Genomic DNA, 15,215 nt, shown 5'->3' with positions numbered 1-15,215 from the left:
TTGGGCTTGTGGCCCAAAAACAGAAATGGGAAGGAATATTATAAGTCATGTTTGTGAGAGTGAGTGGCAGGCCTCAGGCCAGTTTTGCTGTCAACAGGTTTGCTGATAAAAACCCCTTTGTGAATAAAACTGAGTGAAAGCCAGAAAAATCCACAAAATGAAGTTTATAAGAAAAAAATTATTCGAGGAAATTGAATATGACTTTGGGTCTAAACATGAACATATAGGATTCTTGCTCCTGGGTTTTGGCTGAAAGACCTGAGTCTACCTTCCAACCTTCGCTTGGAAGCTGTGTGCTGAGATGCAGGGTAACCTTGAGGACAAAAATAGGAAATGTTTTGGAACTTCCAATTCCCTAGTGACAGAATTTGTGTGCTGAAAGCAGTTGTGATCAAATAGCACAGCCAAGGTTAGAGGCAGACCCCCAGGAACGAGAACGCCAGAGTTTGTCAGAGTTTATCCAAGACCAGAGTGGGAGCGTGGAGGACACGGGTCCAGCCCATGGGGAAGGGGAAGGGAAAGGAGTCAGAAAAGTCCCCTGGAAGGTGCTCTGAGAAGCAGCTGGAAGGGCTCTGAGGATAGTTTGTTTTATTTTGGAGGGTCTGTTTATTCTAAAGTAAACCTTGCCCGCTGCACCCCCTTTGCAGAGGTCTGAAGGGGCTCTTTGGGCCCTGCTCAGGGTTCTGGATCTACGGCTAAACCAGACCTGCCATGAGAAGTTGAGTTTCTGGTTTATTATTCCTAGTTCCTGTGCATTTTAGAGTGCAAGGGGCTTTTGTAGCTACTATTCCCTTTGCAGAGGAAGTTCACTGGACTGATACAGAGGACCTGGAGCTGGAGTTTTGCTCCTAGGCCCATTGTGACTTTGGGAAAGTCCCTCAACCTGTCTGAGCTTCAGTTTCTTCTGCAAATATAGTTGTGCCAGCCTTAGCTCCCTCACAGAATAGTTGCTGGGATGACATGGATGTGGAAGCATCTGGTCACGTAAAGAACTGCGTAGATCTGAAGTGTGCTACGTGATGAGAATAGTGGTGGGTGGGAGAGCAATGGCAGTCACAGCCTGCAGAGCTGGCCCACAGATGGATTACCTAGTGTTGGGGATCTTTGGCCCCCAATATGACATTACTAGGGGCCCATTGTGTGCCAAGTATGATGTGAGAATCACTGAGCAATCCCCTTCAGCTACATGCGTGAACATTTTAACATTTAACACATGCAGTTAAAAGTTGGCAGTTTTGTCTGCTGGAAGGTAGAAGAAACAATAAGGGGCACTGCCAACTTCCACTCAAGTCTGACAGATAAGGAGCAATTGGTTGGCAAATGGAAATGATGGGAACTTTGATGAGAATGAAAACATCATCTTACAGCTGGGGAAGGGAAATGAAAGGTATGATCAGATGTGTTTTCTTGACTTGAAGAAGGCATGTTTTAAAAATTTAGAGAAAAAGTACCTATGGTCCCATGATCTGAAATGCTGAAACACGAGTCAAGAGAGTTAGGGTGCTCTTGAAAATAACATTCTGACACATCAACAACTGCACCTGGCACTTATTGGGATGAGAAGGGAGAAAGACAACGAAAGAATTTGATGAGGCTGTAGTGGGCGCATTCTCTGATGAGCTCAATTTTTAAATAGGTTTGTTTTAAACATAAAAGTAACACATGCTTAATGTAGAGAATTGAGAAATAAAAAATCAAAAGACGGCAGTAAACATCACCTGTAATTCCATTGAGCGACAGTTGCCGTTAATATTTTTATGTTTCACTATATTTTTCTGTGCATTGTTTGAGATTATATATGTACGCATGCTATTTTAAAAGATGTGTAGAGTGGATGAAAGAAAAACTTACTGAAAAGAAAAATATGAAAGAGAGCTTTTTAGATCTAGAATGTTAAAACTAAGTGAGTTGACAACTATGGAAGGTGCTTAAGCAAACTGTGTTGGGGGATTAAGAATAAGTCTGGTATCAGCATGCAGATTGGAATGATGGAGCGACATTAACAAATGGCAAGGAAAAACCAAAACTTCAGCTTCTCTCTTTCTTCCCTCTCTTCCATCAAAGAGGATGATCGTCAGACTGAAACAGGTAGCGCAGACATTGTCATAAGGGAATTGAAGCCCAAGATGGGTGACTTGATTGTAAAAGCGAATCTAAGTTGTTCCAAATAAATTCAAGGCTCTTGGCCCAGACAAATGACATCTCAGAATAGAGGAACTTACAAGGGTGAAACATAGGCCACTGGCAGTGATCCCTAAGGGTTCTGGGAAATGGAAGAGGGACTAAAAGAAAGAATCTGAGCCAATGTTTACCTGATATTCAGAATAGAACAGGAAAAAAGAGTGTACAGACTAAAAACGACTAAGCTGGTACTACTTACAGATGAAATTCAGGACAGATTTTCAAACATACATGTTATAAGGTCTTAGAGAAAAGTGATCCCTTAGGAGCCAAGCAGTGCTCCTTCTCCTCGTCTTCACACTCTTCAATAAGGTGCTTGTAGATTTTGTAGTCAATATGTTTCTGGATATCAGGAAAGCATTTCGTTTGAACTTCAGATGGTGCCTTTATGGCCAAATTTGGAAAATGTAGTCCCAATACCAGAGTATTTAGATGGATTGATAATTGAACACTTGTACCTAGAGGGAGCCAATAACTTGATCAGTATCCATCTGAAAGGAAGTGGCCGGTGTGTCACCAGAGTGCTCCCATCTCAGCCCTCAGCTAATCAGCACTTTGTCAGAACGTGTTGAGGTGACAGATGCTTATCAAAGTTGCAGATGATATGAAACTACAAAGTATAGATGATACTAGAAATAGATCCAAATCTGAAGAGACTGCAGCAGGCTGGAAGGATCGTGAAAAATCAAGATGAAATCTGATGTTGATTAGCATACATTCTTACATCTGGGTTCGAAACACCAGCTGTATATGTTCAGGGTAGGGTGACTGTAAAAACATTAATGGTAGTAATAGTAGAAAAACAATAGCTAACATTTATTAAGTGCTTGCTCTGTGACAGATACTGTCTGTCCTGTGTGTTTATATCATCATCATTTGTATAATCTTACTCTATACTAGCTCGATGTTATCTGCCAATTTGGTAGACATGTCATTTGTGATTCAGTGGTACTTACTTCACAGGTTGAAAGCTGTCCTCCATTTTCCAGATGAGGCAAGTGAGACACAGAGAGGTTAAATAACTTGTCCGAGGTCACACAGCTGGGAAATGGAGTTTCCATGCCGGTGCTCAGTGCCAGCACGCATAACCACTGTGAAAGTTCACATACTCGCTGGAACTTTTCTCTCTCTCTCTTTTAAATCATGAATTTAATTTGATGTCCTGCCAAAATACCAAATAAACTTAGACAGGGAGGCAGGAAGTTAATAAATACAGACTTTGACCTAGACCAGCTGGGTTCAACTGTTGGCTCTTTCGTTGGGTGTGAGACTTTGGCCGAGTCACTGAACTTCCCTGTCTCTTGCTTTCTCCTCTGTAAATAGGGAGGGAGAAGGTTTCTGCTGTACGGGATTGCTGCGGGAGTCAGATGAGTTCTGCACAGAGAGCAGTTAGAATAGTGCCTGGCACGCAGTCAGCAGCTTTGCTTGTTATTATTTGCTTGTGTTTGCTGTTATTATTAGGAATAATAATTTCCTTGAGAAGCAGTATGATGGGGTGTTCGGAGTTGGGACTGTGGGCCCAGACCACCTGGGTCTCAATCCAGGCGCCACCATTTCCGTTGGTGTGTGCTGCAGTTTTCTCATCTGTAAATAAGAGTAATCGTCACTCTAGTGCAGAGTCAGTGTAAGTGCTCAGGAATCGGTAGCTCTCATTATCAACAGAAGTGTGTTGTCCAGAGAAAGAAAGCTTCTTGTTCTGCCTCTGGCACCGTGTTTAGGGATGGGAGCTGAGTGGGACCTCCCTCCGGAGGAAGCAGGCGGGTCAGTGAGAGTCTAAACACTGCAGTACGGAACTTATGTTTGGACCAGTTAAGGACGTTTAGTCTGAAGGCAAGATGACTAAGTGAGGAAGGGATAACTGTCCTCACGTACATCAAGGTTACGGAATTGTGCTGGGTCATTGAGTCAAGTTGTGAGACGACATGAGATATTGGGAAGAGTCAGGGATCCTGGGGCAGCAATTAACTTTTCCTGGTTTCGGTTTCCTAACGAGTAAGATGGAGGGGCGTTGGGGGGGTTGGACTCGATCGGCTCCGTGGTGTCTTCTGTCTTTCACATTTTGTGATTCTATCCTCTAAGCCATAGAATCTTAGCAAATTCCTGTTTAAACAGAAAGTTTGGGACAAAGGGTGTTTTTGTTGAAGGTATTCTATAGCAAAAGAGCTCAAACTGAGTATTGTTCAAACCCTTAGAATCATCTAATGACTCTGAGCCCCCTCTTTCCTCTTCTGTTAAACTGAAATGAGAATACAACTGATTTCGCAGGGTTTTTATGAGAATTGCATGAGGTGATACGTGTGAAAGCACTTTGCCATAGCCGGGTTATAACTTTTCCAAGAATTAGAATATAATAAAACACTCTTAAGCGCTAAACTCTTATTTAAAGTAATTTAATCTGTTTTCTGTGATTCAGAAGTTCCTTCAGGAAGTTACAAAATCTCAGGGTCATCACTGTGAGCATGGAGTAGTTCTGTAGAAAAAAGATCCTGGTTGCTTGTGTTCTTTGGTTTTTAGGATTCAAATTAAATGGGAGCGTATTGACTGTATTACACCCAGAAGGGAATAGAGATCACAGACTGTAAGCCCCTCATTGTACATATGAAGTCACTGAGCCAAAGAGAAACTGAGTGGCCTGCCCAGAATCACACGTTAAATAATGGCAGATCTGGGAGTAAAATCCTAGCTCCTGACTGCCAGCATGCTTTTCATTGTTAATTTAAACATAACTCAGAAAGTCTGAAACGGAGCTAAGAATATACTGATGAATGTGGCTGCTCCTTTGAACATGGAATCGAAGAAATATTAGAAGGAAGTTTAAGGGCGTGGGTGTGTTGTTGAAGGGTACGGCAGCTGGACCTGGATTTGACCTGCTTCGGGAAAAAAGTGCGGTGAAATTTTTAGTCATTTTCTTTTCCTCTTTTTTTTTTTTTTTTTTGTGGTGAGGAGAATTGGCCCTGAGCTAACATCTGTTTCCAATCTTACTCTTTTTGCTTGAGGAAGATAGTCCCTGAGCTAACATCTGTGCTAGTCTTCCTTTATTTGGTATGTGGGACGCCACCACGGCATGGCTTGATGGGCTGTATTAGGTCTGCATGTGGGATTTGAACCTATGAACCCCTGGCCACTGAAGCAGAGGGCACAAACTTAACCACTGTGCCACCAGGCCAGCCCCTTTAGTCATTTTCTTAATCATAGCAGTTCATTTCTTCTGTACAAAATTCTTCTGAAATGTGCTCTGAAATTAGTTGACATTAAAAATGCGAGTCTTAGTATGGCTCTCACAGGCTTGTTTTGTGTACAGGGAGTAGCAAAACATGGGTGCAGAATAATGGTCTCTCTCCTTTTTCTTTTTACTAATGATCGTTAACATCTCTATTCTTCACCTCTGTTGAGTTAAAGTTGCAAGAGGTAACTGTGACACCAGGTAGATGCTGTATGTTCCTCCCTTGTCTTGCCCATGTGGCTTCTGTTACTTTAGCAGCTGTGAGCTCCGAAGTCTCAAGACCAGTGTTATGAGCAGTGAGCGTCTATGAGCAAGTAGCCGTTGAAGGCAGCACTTTATTCCTGGATGCGTTAAAAGCAGAGTGCCACCTACACCCCTCCTCTTCCCATTTATACATCTATTTCTAGATCTACAGGGATCTACAGATTTTTTGCTCTATTTTTAGTCTGTTGATAACTTGAGAAAGCCTCCAAGGATCAAAGTCTTGGATGGGGAGGATTCAGTTCACTCAGTCTTCTCTGAAGCCCTAAAAGATGTGGAAAATCAATCTCAATTCTGAGTCACAGTATGACGGATAAGAGCACAGACTCTGAAGCCAGACTGCCTGGGTTCGGATCTCAGCTCCTCTTGTTACAGCGGGCCGTTGACCTTGGGCAAATGCCTTAAATGCACCATGCCATGATCTGAAACCCTTTCTCATAGGGTCGTTGTGAGCATGCAGTTAAATGAAGTAATGTGTATAAAGTGCTTAGAATAGTGCTAGATGATAGAGGTGCTTAATAAATGACTATTAAGTAAATTAAATGGTCCTGATAAGACCCGAGTTGCCTGTGTCCAAGGCTGTATTCGGTTTAGATGCTGTAACACTCTGGCCATAGGGCCCTTTGGTTTGAAGAAAGGGGACTTCTTTTTCCTTAGTTAGAATTGGTTACACCACAACCTTTTTATTCTATTGAATTAAAAAGGAAACAGCCCTGAGACTTGACTTTGAACACCAAAGTTCATCAAGCCTCTTTCCAGCTCAGTGAATGTGTCCACCTTCTCTCTTTATGCTAACGGGAGAGCAGTGACTGATGAATTTAGTGAGTGGCCTCAGACAGGGAGCTTGCTCTGCCAGGGTCACATTTATGAAACTTCTGAGATTGCCATGGTATTCCCTGGACTGACTGTAATTCACTGGGTCCCTTTTGCACACAAGCCCAGAGCATTCACCTCGGTTCCTGGCGAGGGGGTTTCCGCCTGGTGGCTCTGCTTGCTTCAGGGGCTGGCCTGTGGGAGAGATTAATGGGAAGTGAAAAGAGAAACTGTCGTTCTTAACCAGCAGGGCTGTTTGGAGTGTGGGACTCTTCTTGTATTTAGGGAAAAGATTACTCATGAGTATTTTCTTCCATAGACTATAAAGAACCTCAAATTACTACTTGCGTCCCCCACCCCCTTCTCACCCGCCTCCCTCCGTTTCAGTGAATCCTCTGCAGAAACTTCAGCATTTTACTCTCGTTTCCCCTCCTGAGCGGGATTCAGTTCTGTATTTGCTGTGGCACTTGCACTTCCAATAAGCTGCCTCATAGTTTTTCCTGTTTCTGACTGAGCATCTTCTGCTCTGTGGCGCTCTCACCACCAGGTGCTTTCCTAGACCAAGCTTGACTGGAACCTCACATTTGTCCCCTAACGACTGACTGTACTCATACTCCTCCTGTGAAGGAGAGGAGGGGAAAAGTCCCTAATAACAATCACCATGCTGTTCCTGTTCAAAGGTCACACTGTTGACAATAGGAAGTAAGCTTTAAGGGTTTTACCAGTTCAAAAGTAGAGATTTTGCTGAGCCATCCTCACGCCCACTCCCACCTCCCTGTGATGCCAGAAGTGCATTTTCAAAGTCATTGAAAAGAGTTAGGACACCTCCTGTATCCAAGGACCATTTTTAATAGGCCTTGCTTCTTGGCCTAGTAAGAGTCAAAAACAAAACCTTGAATTTTTTAGGGGCCATGTTTTATTCTAAAGATCATAGAGCAGTAGCATACTACATTATTATTTTATAATGCTACCTTTTTCCATATAAAAAAATCATAAAACTTAAAAACCAAGAAAAAAAAACCCTCTTAAATGCCCGTCTTTAATTATTCCAGTGCCCGTACGTAGTTCTTTATTAGCGCCCTACATGATGGACTGGTTTCCAAGGGTCTTCCACAGAGTTCAAGGAAGCCAGCTACCATTATTTAAAACTAGGCTTTGCAAAGGAGCCACCTGGAAGAGAGAGCCACCTGGAAGAGACAGAGGTCCTGGACCTTCTCCACAGGATCGGAACCATTCTTTTCCCCAGTCCACCAAGGAGGAGGAGCAACCCACCCAAGGAGACCAGACGTTCTTTGTCATAGCTGATTCAAGGATGAAAGGAGATTCTTTTCAGGGTCAGATTGAAGGACACTTTTATAACATACTCATTGGAGTCTCGTTAGCAAGTTTAAGTAACTAAGTAGAGAGACTGAAGTTCCTCTTAGCCCACACTGATTCCATTGTATTTGAACTATTAATTCTCACAATACGATTTTAGAGAGTAGAGCTCTGTTGAGTATCTGGCTTCTAAGACCCCAGAGAGCTTTGCTCATATGCATTGTATCTCTTATATTTACCATATTGGAAATTAAAGCTGAGAATTTAAAGAATATTTGTTAACTTGCTGAAAAATAATAAGCCAAGCATATGTTAGCATAATTATATATTTATGAGTATATTTTCCAAAACAGAAAAAAAAAATCAGAAGAATGGCTCTGTGCTAGATTTTTGCTAGTCTCTTTCCTGTCTAGCTTCATTGAAGATGGCTAGATTCTCATATCTGTTGTAGTATCACATGTTGTATAGCCTCTAGAAAATTCCACTGTATGTTCATAGAAGAATGAGAGTGGAAAAGGGCAGATAACCTTTTAATGTTGTTATGGAAGGAGTTTTAACTTCATAGACATCTTGAAAAGGTCTTGGGAACCCTAAGGGGTCCACAGATCACACTTTGAGAACCGCTGTTCTAAACCACTTGGAATGATGTAGCAAAGATTTCCCACAACTGCAAAATAAAATAAAAATATAGACTTTCAGTCAGGCTTCCAGACAGAGACGCAGCCTGATCCACCCTCTCAGCCTCAGCCCTCCCTTTGACCCACTTCTGTACCACTCAGAGTCCAAGTACCACCCCTACCCGGAAGTTCTACCGTGAGCAAGTAGAATAAAAAGGCAAAAGACCTTTTATCCTTACCTTGCCCTCTCCTTCCCAGAGGCTCGCCTCATCGTTTCCCAGAGGCTGACTGAATAGCTCTTCCTGGAAGAAGTTTCAGGGAACACTTCATTATTTGGCAGCTCTGGAAGGTCAAGCCCAGCTCTGGAGCATTCTCACTTCAAAAGGACGTTGGGCTACAGTCAGATCAGCTCTGATCCTAAGGTCTCCTCCAAAGCACGTTGACATCGTCGTGACTCAACCCCCTTAGATGCTTCAGGCCACCCCAGAGCTGCTCTTCCAGGACAGACCTGGTATCAAGACAGCTCCTGGCTGGGCAAGAAGGGGCAGGGCTCTGAGACTACAGTCCCTTAAAGACATGAAAAAGGATTTTTCTTTTTTTTTTTTTCATTTTGCCTCCAAATAAAAAGTTCATTTGATAGCACACTTTGGCGCTTATAATCTTGAGTTTTAACTCAAGTTTCAGAGTTGAATGTAAGGGCTGTTCAGACCTGGAGACTCAATTTCGTTAACCGTTCAGAAGTCTTTTCCCCTTATTCCTACTGTCTAACTGACGAGACCTTTCTCTCTCTCTCTTTCTTTCTGCCTTGCTCTCTCTCCAACAGGCTTGCAGCCAATTTACTGGAGCAGGGATGACGTAGCCCAGTGGCTCAAGTGGGCTGAAAATGAGTTTTCTTTAAGGCCAATTGACAGCAACACGTTTGAAATGAATGGCAAAGCTCTCCTGCTGCTGACCAAAGAGGACTTTCGCTATCGATCTCCTCATTCAGGTGAGAGTCTGGACTCGCGACACTGCTCCGCTTAGACAATCTGGGAGCCAGGGTTGGTCTTTGCTACCACTCATTCTGCAAAAGAAATCTCCGTGGTAGGCCACCATGAGCCCAAGGACAATGACCTAGCTCAGTAGAGGAAAGATCCTGGGGCCAGCCCCGTGGCCGAGTGGTTAAGCTCGCGCACTCCGCTGCGGCGGCCCAGGGATTCGCTGGTTCAGATCCCAGGCACGGACATGGCACTGCTTGTCAGGCCATGTTGAGGCAGCGTCCCACATGCCACAACTTGAATGACCTGCAACTAAGATATACAACTATCTACCAGGGGGGATTTGGGGAGATAAAGCAGAGAAGAAAAAAAAAAGCTTGGCCACAGTTGTTAGCTCAGGTGCCAATCTTTGAAGAAAAAAAAAAAAGAAAGAAAGAAAGATCCTGCTGGTATAAGCCAGTTTGGGGGGAGAAGAGGAAGAATTTCCAGATCAAGGGGAAACTTTTAAGGTTAGAAGAAGGTACCCAGTTAGGACCTACAGACACTGGAACTTAAGGAATCTAGTTGTGTCACCAAATAAAGAAGAAAATGCATTCTGGTCCTTTCACTCTACCTTGCTCCTGATTCTGAAGACTTTTAAAAGAGATGCTTGAGATGAGTGTAGCCTGTGAACTGCTCGGTTAAAAACAAAGACAGGAGACGGATGGCCTGGTGGCATAGTGGTAAGTTCGTGTGCTCCACTTTGGCGGCCCAGGGTTCACAGGTTCAGATCTGGGCAGGGACCTAACACCATTCATCAAGCCATGCTGTGGCAGCATCTGACATAAAGTAGAGGAAGGTTGGCACAGATGTTAGCTCAGGGCCAATCTTCCTCACAAAAGAAAAAGTAGAAGAAAAGAAAAACAAAGACAGGAGAGGAAGGTCAGTGAGCACGACTGAGGAAGATGGCGTGGTTAGGAGAGTAGAAAGGAGGGAACAGGAGATAAAGACTGGGAAAAGCATAGATCCTAGTGGCCAAGGCAAGTTTAGAAATGAATTCAAAGGGGTTCAGGGGATTTCCTTTGGAAGTAGTGAATGTTTTGAAGTAATGCATCGTGTAGCTTAGACAAATCCTGAAAAACACAAGTGGGGTTTCCTCAGGCTCATCTAACTAGGAAGATTTGTCAAAATAAGGGCTCCTAAGACCACGTGGGAAGATTTAATTCAGGAAGGAGCCTTGGTACCTGCAAAGCGTACCGCTGACGTAGATAAGATTTCAAATATACTTTCCAATTTCATTCCTTAAACTTTGTGAATATTTAGAAGATAGCCATTTGGGAACTCCATATGTCAAAGGGGAATTTTGGTCTCGGGTTTGTGCCTCTCGAGAGGCTAGTTATTCAAGTACCAGTGGGCCCTCCTTCTATCATGTCTCATTGCGGCCCCCGACTTTGATGTAATTTGTCTGGTGGAGACCCTGTTTTTCTTGACAAAGGGCAAAGATCCTGCAAAAGGTGTTGGCATAGTCCCCAACTACATTCAACCCTTATTTACTCCTGGAGGCCTGCCAGAAGTTAATAAACTAACCGTCAGGAGGAAACGTCCCCCATCACGGGAGATGAGATAAGGATATAGAAGAGGACCTCCTCTGCTTTTCCCAATTGCAGCAGACAGTTTATATGAGGAAATGATAAAGGGGAAGTTTCCCCCAGAAGTGTAGATGTTATTGAAACTTGAAAGCTTATATCTCTGAAAAACAGATTATTTTTAAGGTTTTATAAGGGATACAAACATATCTGAAACATTTTGTCTCAAATCATTGATTCTTTCTGTAGTTGTAGAATAAGAAAACAGTAAAACAATCGGATATATAAATACAACTAACCTAAAAGGAACCTAAATAGTTCCTTTTAATTTAATGCAAAAATACTTCCCTTTTCTGTTCCAGTGGAAACTCAAAGATATTATACTCAAAGAGGCAAAGTTACCTATCTGGAGGAAAAGAACGCTAACTTGTTAGTGTTCCAGAGAAACCATTCATGTGAGACAAAGAGAGGAAAGCAGAGTGATATGTTTTGACTTGATTTAACTTAGACCTTGGGCAAGCTTTCCTCACTGAGTCTTTGCATTTCTCCCCTCATCATAGCTTGGGTGCTCCTTTTTGTTGCCGGTTTATTTTTCTCTCCACTGACCTCTCAACTTTACTTATGAAACTAGATTCTTTCTGCTAAAAGCTGAAATTAAGGATATGCAAAAGCCTGTCTATAGTTCCTTACCACTTTGTCAAGTCTTTGCCAGGCTGGGCCGTGTGGAAGACCACACGGGATCCTGCTGTCCAGTTAGAGAGACAAGATTGCATTGAACCTAAAGGCAGAAGGAAGCTGGAGAAGGGAGAGAGCAGAGTAGGATGGGCCTCATGAAAGAAGGAATGGAATATGAAGGAGGGGTGGAATTGAGTAGGTAGAGGGAAGGAGGAGAACATTCTGGTAATTGGAGCAGCATTAGCCTAGTATATTTGGGTGACAGTGAGAGAGCCCACGTGATGAATGGAAGAGGCAGGAGGCAGGAAGGCCAGCTAAGGCTGATGCACTAGTCCAGACATGAGATGCTGTAGACGACAGTTAGGTGGGGGCAGTAGAAATTCGTTCCATGATTATTCCCTGAGCAACAGCATGCCAGAGGTACAGAAGTGTGGGCTAAGGGAGTTGAAGGATAGGAGAGGCAGTCTCTAGCTGGATTGTTAAACGAAGCTCAGGGGTCTGCTAATGGAGTCAGACTTTGAAAGCTTTGAAAACAAGCCAGAGGGAGGTAAGGAAAGATATAAGGAGGTGTAGACAAGTTGATATGGAGGAGGAGTTCAAAGATAAGGCCACACAACCTAGGTCTTCCCTTTGCAACACTATTTGTCATCATTCATCAGACCTCCTGCACTTGTCTAATTGCCTCTTCGTATTTCAAGTTCTGCCTCTTTCTCCAGGAAAGCCTTCATCGACTCCCATTCCTACTTCCCTGATTCTGCCCCGCCTTCCTTTCCTCCACCTCTCCCTGCCTAAGTTTGGGTTAGGTGCTGTTCCTCTTGTATCCCAGAGCATTTCCTAATTGTGTCATGGCCCCTCACACACACACACACACACACACACACATATGCAGGCACGCACTATGTTATATGTGATTGTTTTCTATTCCACATCCCTCTCCTAGAGTAGACGGTTCAGTTTGAGCAGGGGTTGTGTCCTGTTCTGCTCTGTCTCCAGCATCTAGCACAGTGCGTGGCATCCAATTAGCACTCAATAAATACTGATTGAATTATGACCCAACTTCTTAATCTGGGTTTGGATTTTATTTTACAGGTAATGGGAAACCACTGAAAAGTTTTGATCAGGAGAATGATATGATTGGAGCTTTCCTTTTGGAACAGACTTTTCCCATCAGTGCATAGGGTGGATTCATTGGGTCACTAAAAGAAAGAAAGCTAGTTAGAATGCTATTGCTACAGTTCTGATGGGAGACACTGAAGTCCAGAACTGGATCACTGAGACCAAAATAATAGTACTTCAGGCATAGAGTGGTTAGCTAAAATAGGGAGCTGATTTGGAGGTAATGGGAAGAGTTCATTTTGGCCAAGCAATGCCAGGACATCCAAGAAAACATGTCCTCCTCTGCAGTTGGACATTTGAGGCAAGAGCCAGGCCAGAGCTGGGAATAATAGATGTGAGCGTCATCTCAATTACGTTGAACTGAGAATAAAGATCAATTTATACTGTAGGTAATTTAATTAAGGCATCAACCAGAAAGCCATGGACGGAATATCAAGGTGATACTGCTCATAGGGGCTACAAGAAGACATCACAAAACAAAGGAGTATTGTCAGAGGGTTTGGAAGACAGAACTAAGAAGGAGTTGAGAAGACCCTTCTCACAAAGTGGCCACACAGCAGAGTAGTGCAGGCATCATGGACCTGCTCGACTTCTCCTTAGGTAGAGACAAGATATACATAGAAGATCTTTTTTATCTCTCAGATGTAGCATTTGCCACCGCTGCTTCTGACCTGCGCTTTCTACTTAGCATTTGGTGTGGTAGATATCCTGCGGCCAGGTCCTACACACGGCTCTTCCACAGATCTCATCACTTCATTTGCCCTTATTTTCCTGTCCATAAAATGGGACTTTCACCATCTGACTCCTAAGCTCCCTTCAACTCTTAAGAGTTGAGCCCAACTTCAACCGCTGAGACAGTGTTAGCTTCTGGTAAACAGTACAACCTCCTACCCCACAGGCGGGAAATAAATACTTTGATCTCCTCAACCTGTATACCTTATAAAACTTAACTTCACCAATTTTTTTCCTATCTTTCCTTGAATCTTTTTTGCTTTCCAGGAGGAATGAGCTGCAGCATCTCACCAGTCATGGGGCTGATGGTATATAACAGAAGTATCTGGTTGCCCCATCACTATAAATGGGTGTTTATAATTTCCTCCTGGCCCCACCCGGAGTTATGTTCTCTGTATATGGAAATGGCATTCCTTAACACAACTCATCTCGAACGTAGAGAGGAGAGAACGGGACTCGATAAATTATAATTACCTGAAATATTACGTACCTTAGGTCCAAATACGGCAGCCTCTGAATTCCACATTCTTCAACCAATTTAACAAACTACCCTTATCTTATCCACTTCCAGGACAAGGGTCCTCCATTTTCAACCTCTAGAAGCAGGGAACATTCAGAATGTGCTTTAAATAACTATATCATCTCCAAACAGAAGATTTTAAGGTTGAAGATAAATGGGATATTTTCTTTGCAATATTCTTCCAGTCTGAGCATACAACAGGATGACAAATTTATAGCATTTGCAAAGCTAAAGAATAAGTATAAAGGAATCTCAATTTTAGAAAACCTCACCCAGACAGGATAATTTTACCTAGTCCTTGAGCACTAGATAGTTACCACATTAAATGGTCTGGGATGATTTAAATTCAAAGGAGTATTTGATTTCTTGACCACTTTCAGACCCTGAGAAAACACATCAATAAGAAGGAATAGACAAGTTAGCATTGATATTAACTCTTATTTAGGGTTATCCATTGCAAGACATGCAGGTGGAATGGATTTTTGTAACCATTATCTATATGAACAAAAAAACCGCAGCTTATTATCAACTTAATTCATGTTGGACTTTCTATCAAGGCTGAAAAAAAGAAAAGGAAAATAAACATTTTTAAAGTTCCCTCAATTCAGCAATTTGGTACTGGGGACTTACTAAGTACATCAGTCTTTTAGTATAACAGAGTGTGATGTTACAAATTATTTCTTCCCTTTCCACCCCACCGGAACCTCTGTCTTTGGAAATATGGTTTGCTTGTGCCCTTCAAATGTAGTAAAAATCCCTTTCAAGAGTAAGCTGAAAATACTGGTCCGTGTCTATGTATAGTTCCTTGCACCAACTTGCCTGTTAATTTCTACTAAGCAATGTTAGATGGTTTGCTGGATTGAATGGCTGTGTCAACTGGCTGTTTTAGAATCGAGTTGTAGAGTCTGAGGGTATGGATCACAGAGGGGGACTGCAGCCCTGAAGTGTGGGAGTTGCAGTAGACATGACCCTAACTGAAGACTCCCAGAGTTGGCACTTTCTTCTCTTACTGTGTCTTTGAGCAAAACAAACAGACAAAAATGTGTATCACACGTCAGAGGAATGCTTAATACGTCAGTTACAGGACAGTCACTTAATTCCCCAGCACTTCACTTGTCCCATTTGTGAAATGATGGTGACAGCTGATCCCTCTGCCATGCAGAGGGATATTATAGTGTGTAAAACATGCACCACATCCTTTGATAAAGTGCATACTCA

At 42.8% G+C, this 15,215-nt stretch overlaps 1 protein-coding gene across 4 annotated transcripts in view; it reads left to right on the top strand.

Moving 5' to 3' along the window:
- ETV6 (ETS variant transcription factor 6) overlaps nt 1–15,215 on the top strand; it is a 219,516-nt gene that overhangs the window by 163,181 nt on the left and 41,120 nt on the right. For all 4 annotated transcript variants that reach the window (XM_046665812.1, XM_046665803.1, XM_046665796.1 and 1 more), the window contains one exon: nt 9,236–9,400. In XM_046665812.1, coding sequence (XP_046521768.1) covers nt 9,337–9,400 — 64 coding nt within the window. In that variant the 5' untranslated portion in view covers nt 9,236–9,336. The remainder of the gene's footprint in view (nt 1–9,235; nt 9,401–15,215) is intronic.

Source organism: Equus quagga, chromosome 1 (assembly GCF_021613505.1).
Source record: "Equus quagga isolate Etosha38 chromosome 1, UCLA_HA_Equagga_1.0, whole genome shotgun sequence".
In the NCBI taxonomy this organism is placed as follows: domain Eukaryota; kingdom Metazoa; phylum Chordata; class Mammalia; order Perissodactyla; family Equidae; genus Equus; species Equus quagga.
Note: the sequence above shows the minus strand (reverse complement) of the source record. Positions and strands in the feature narration are given on the sequence as shown.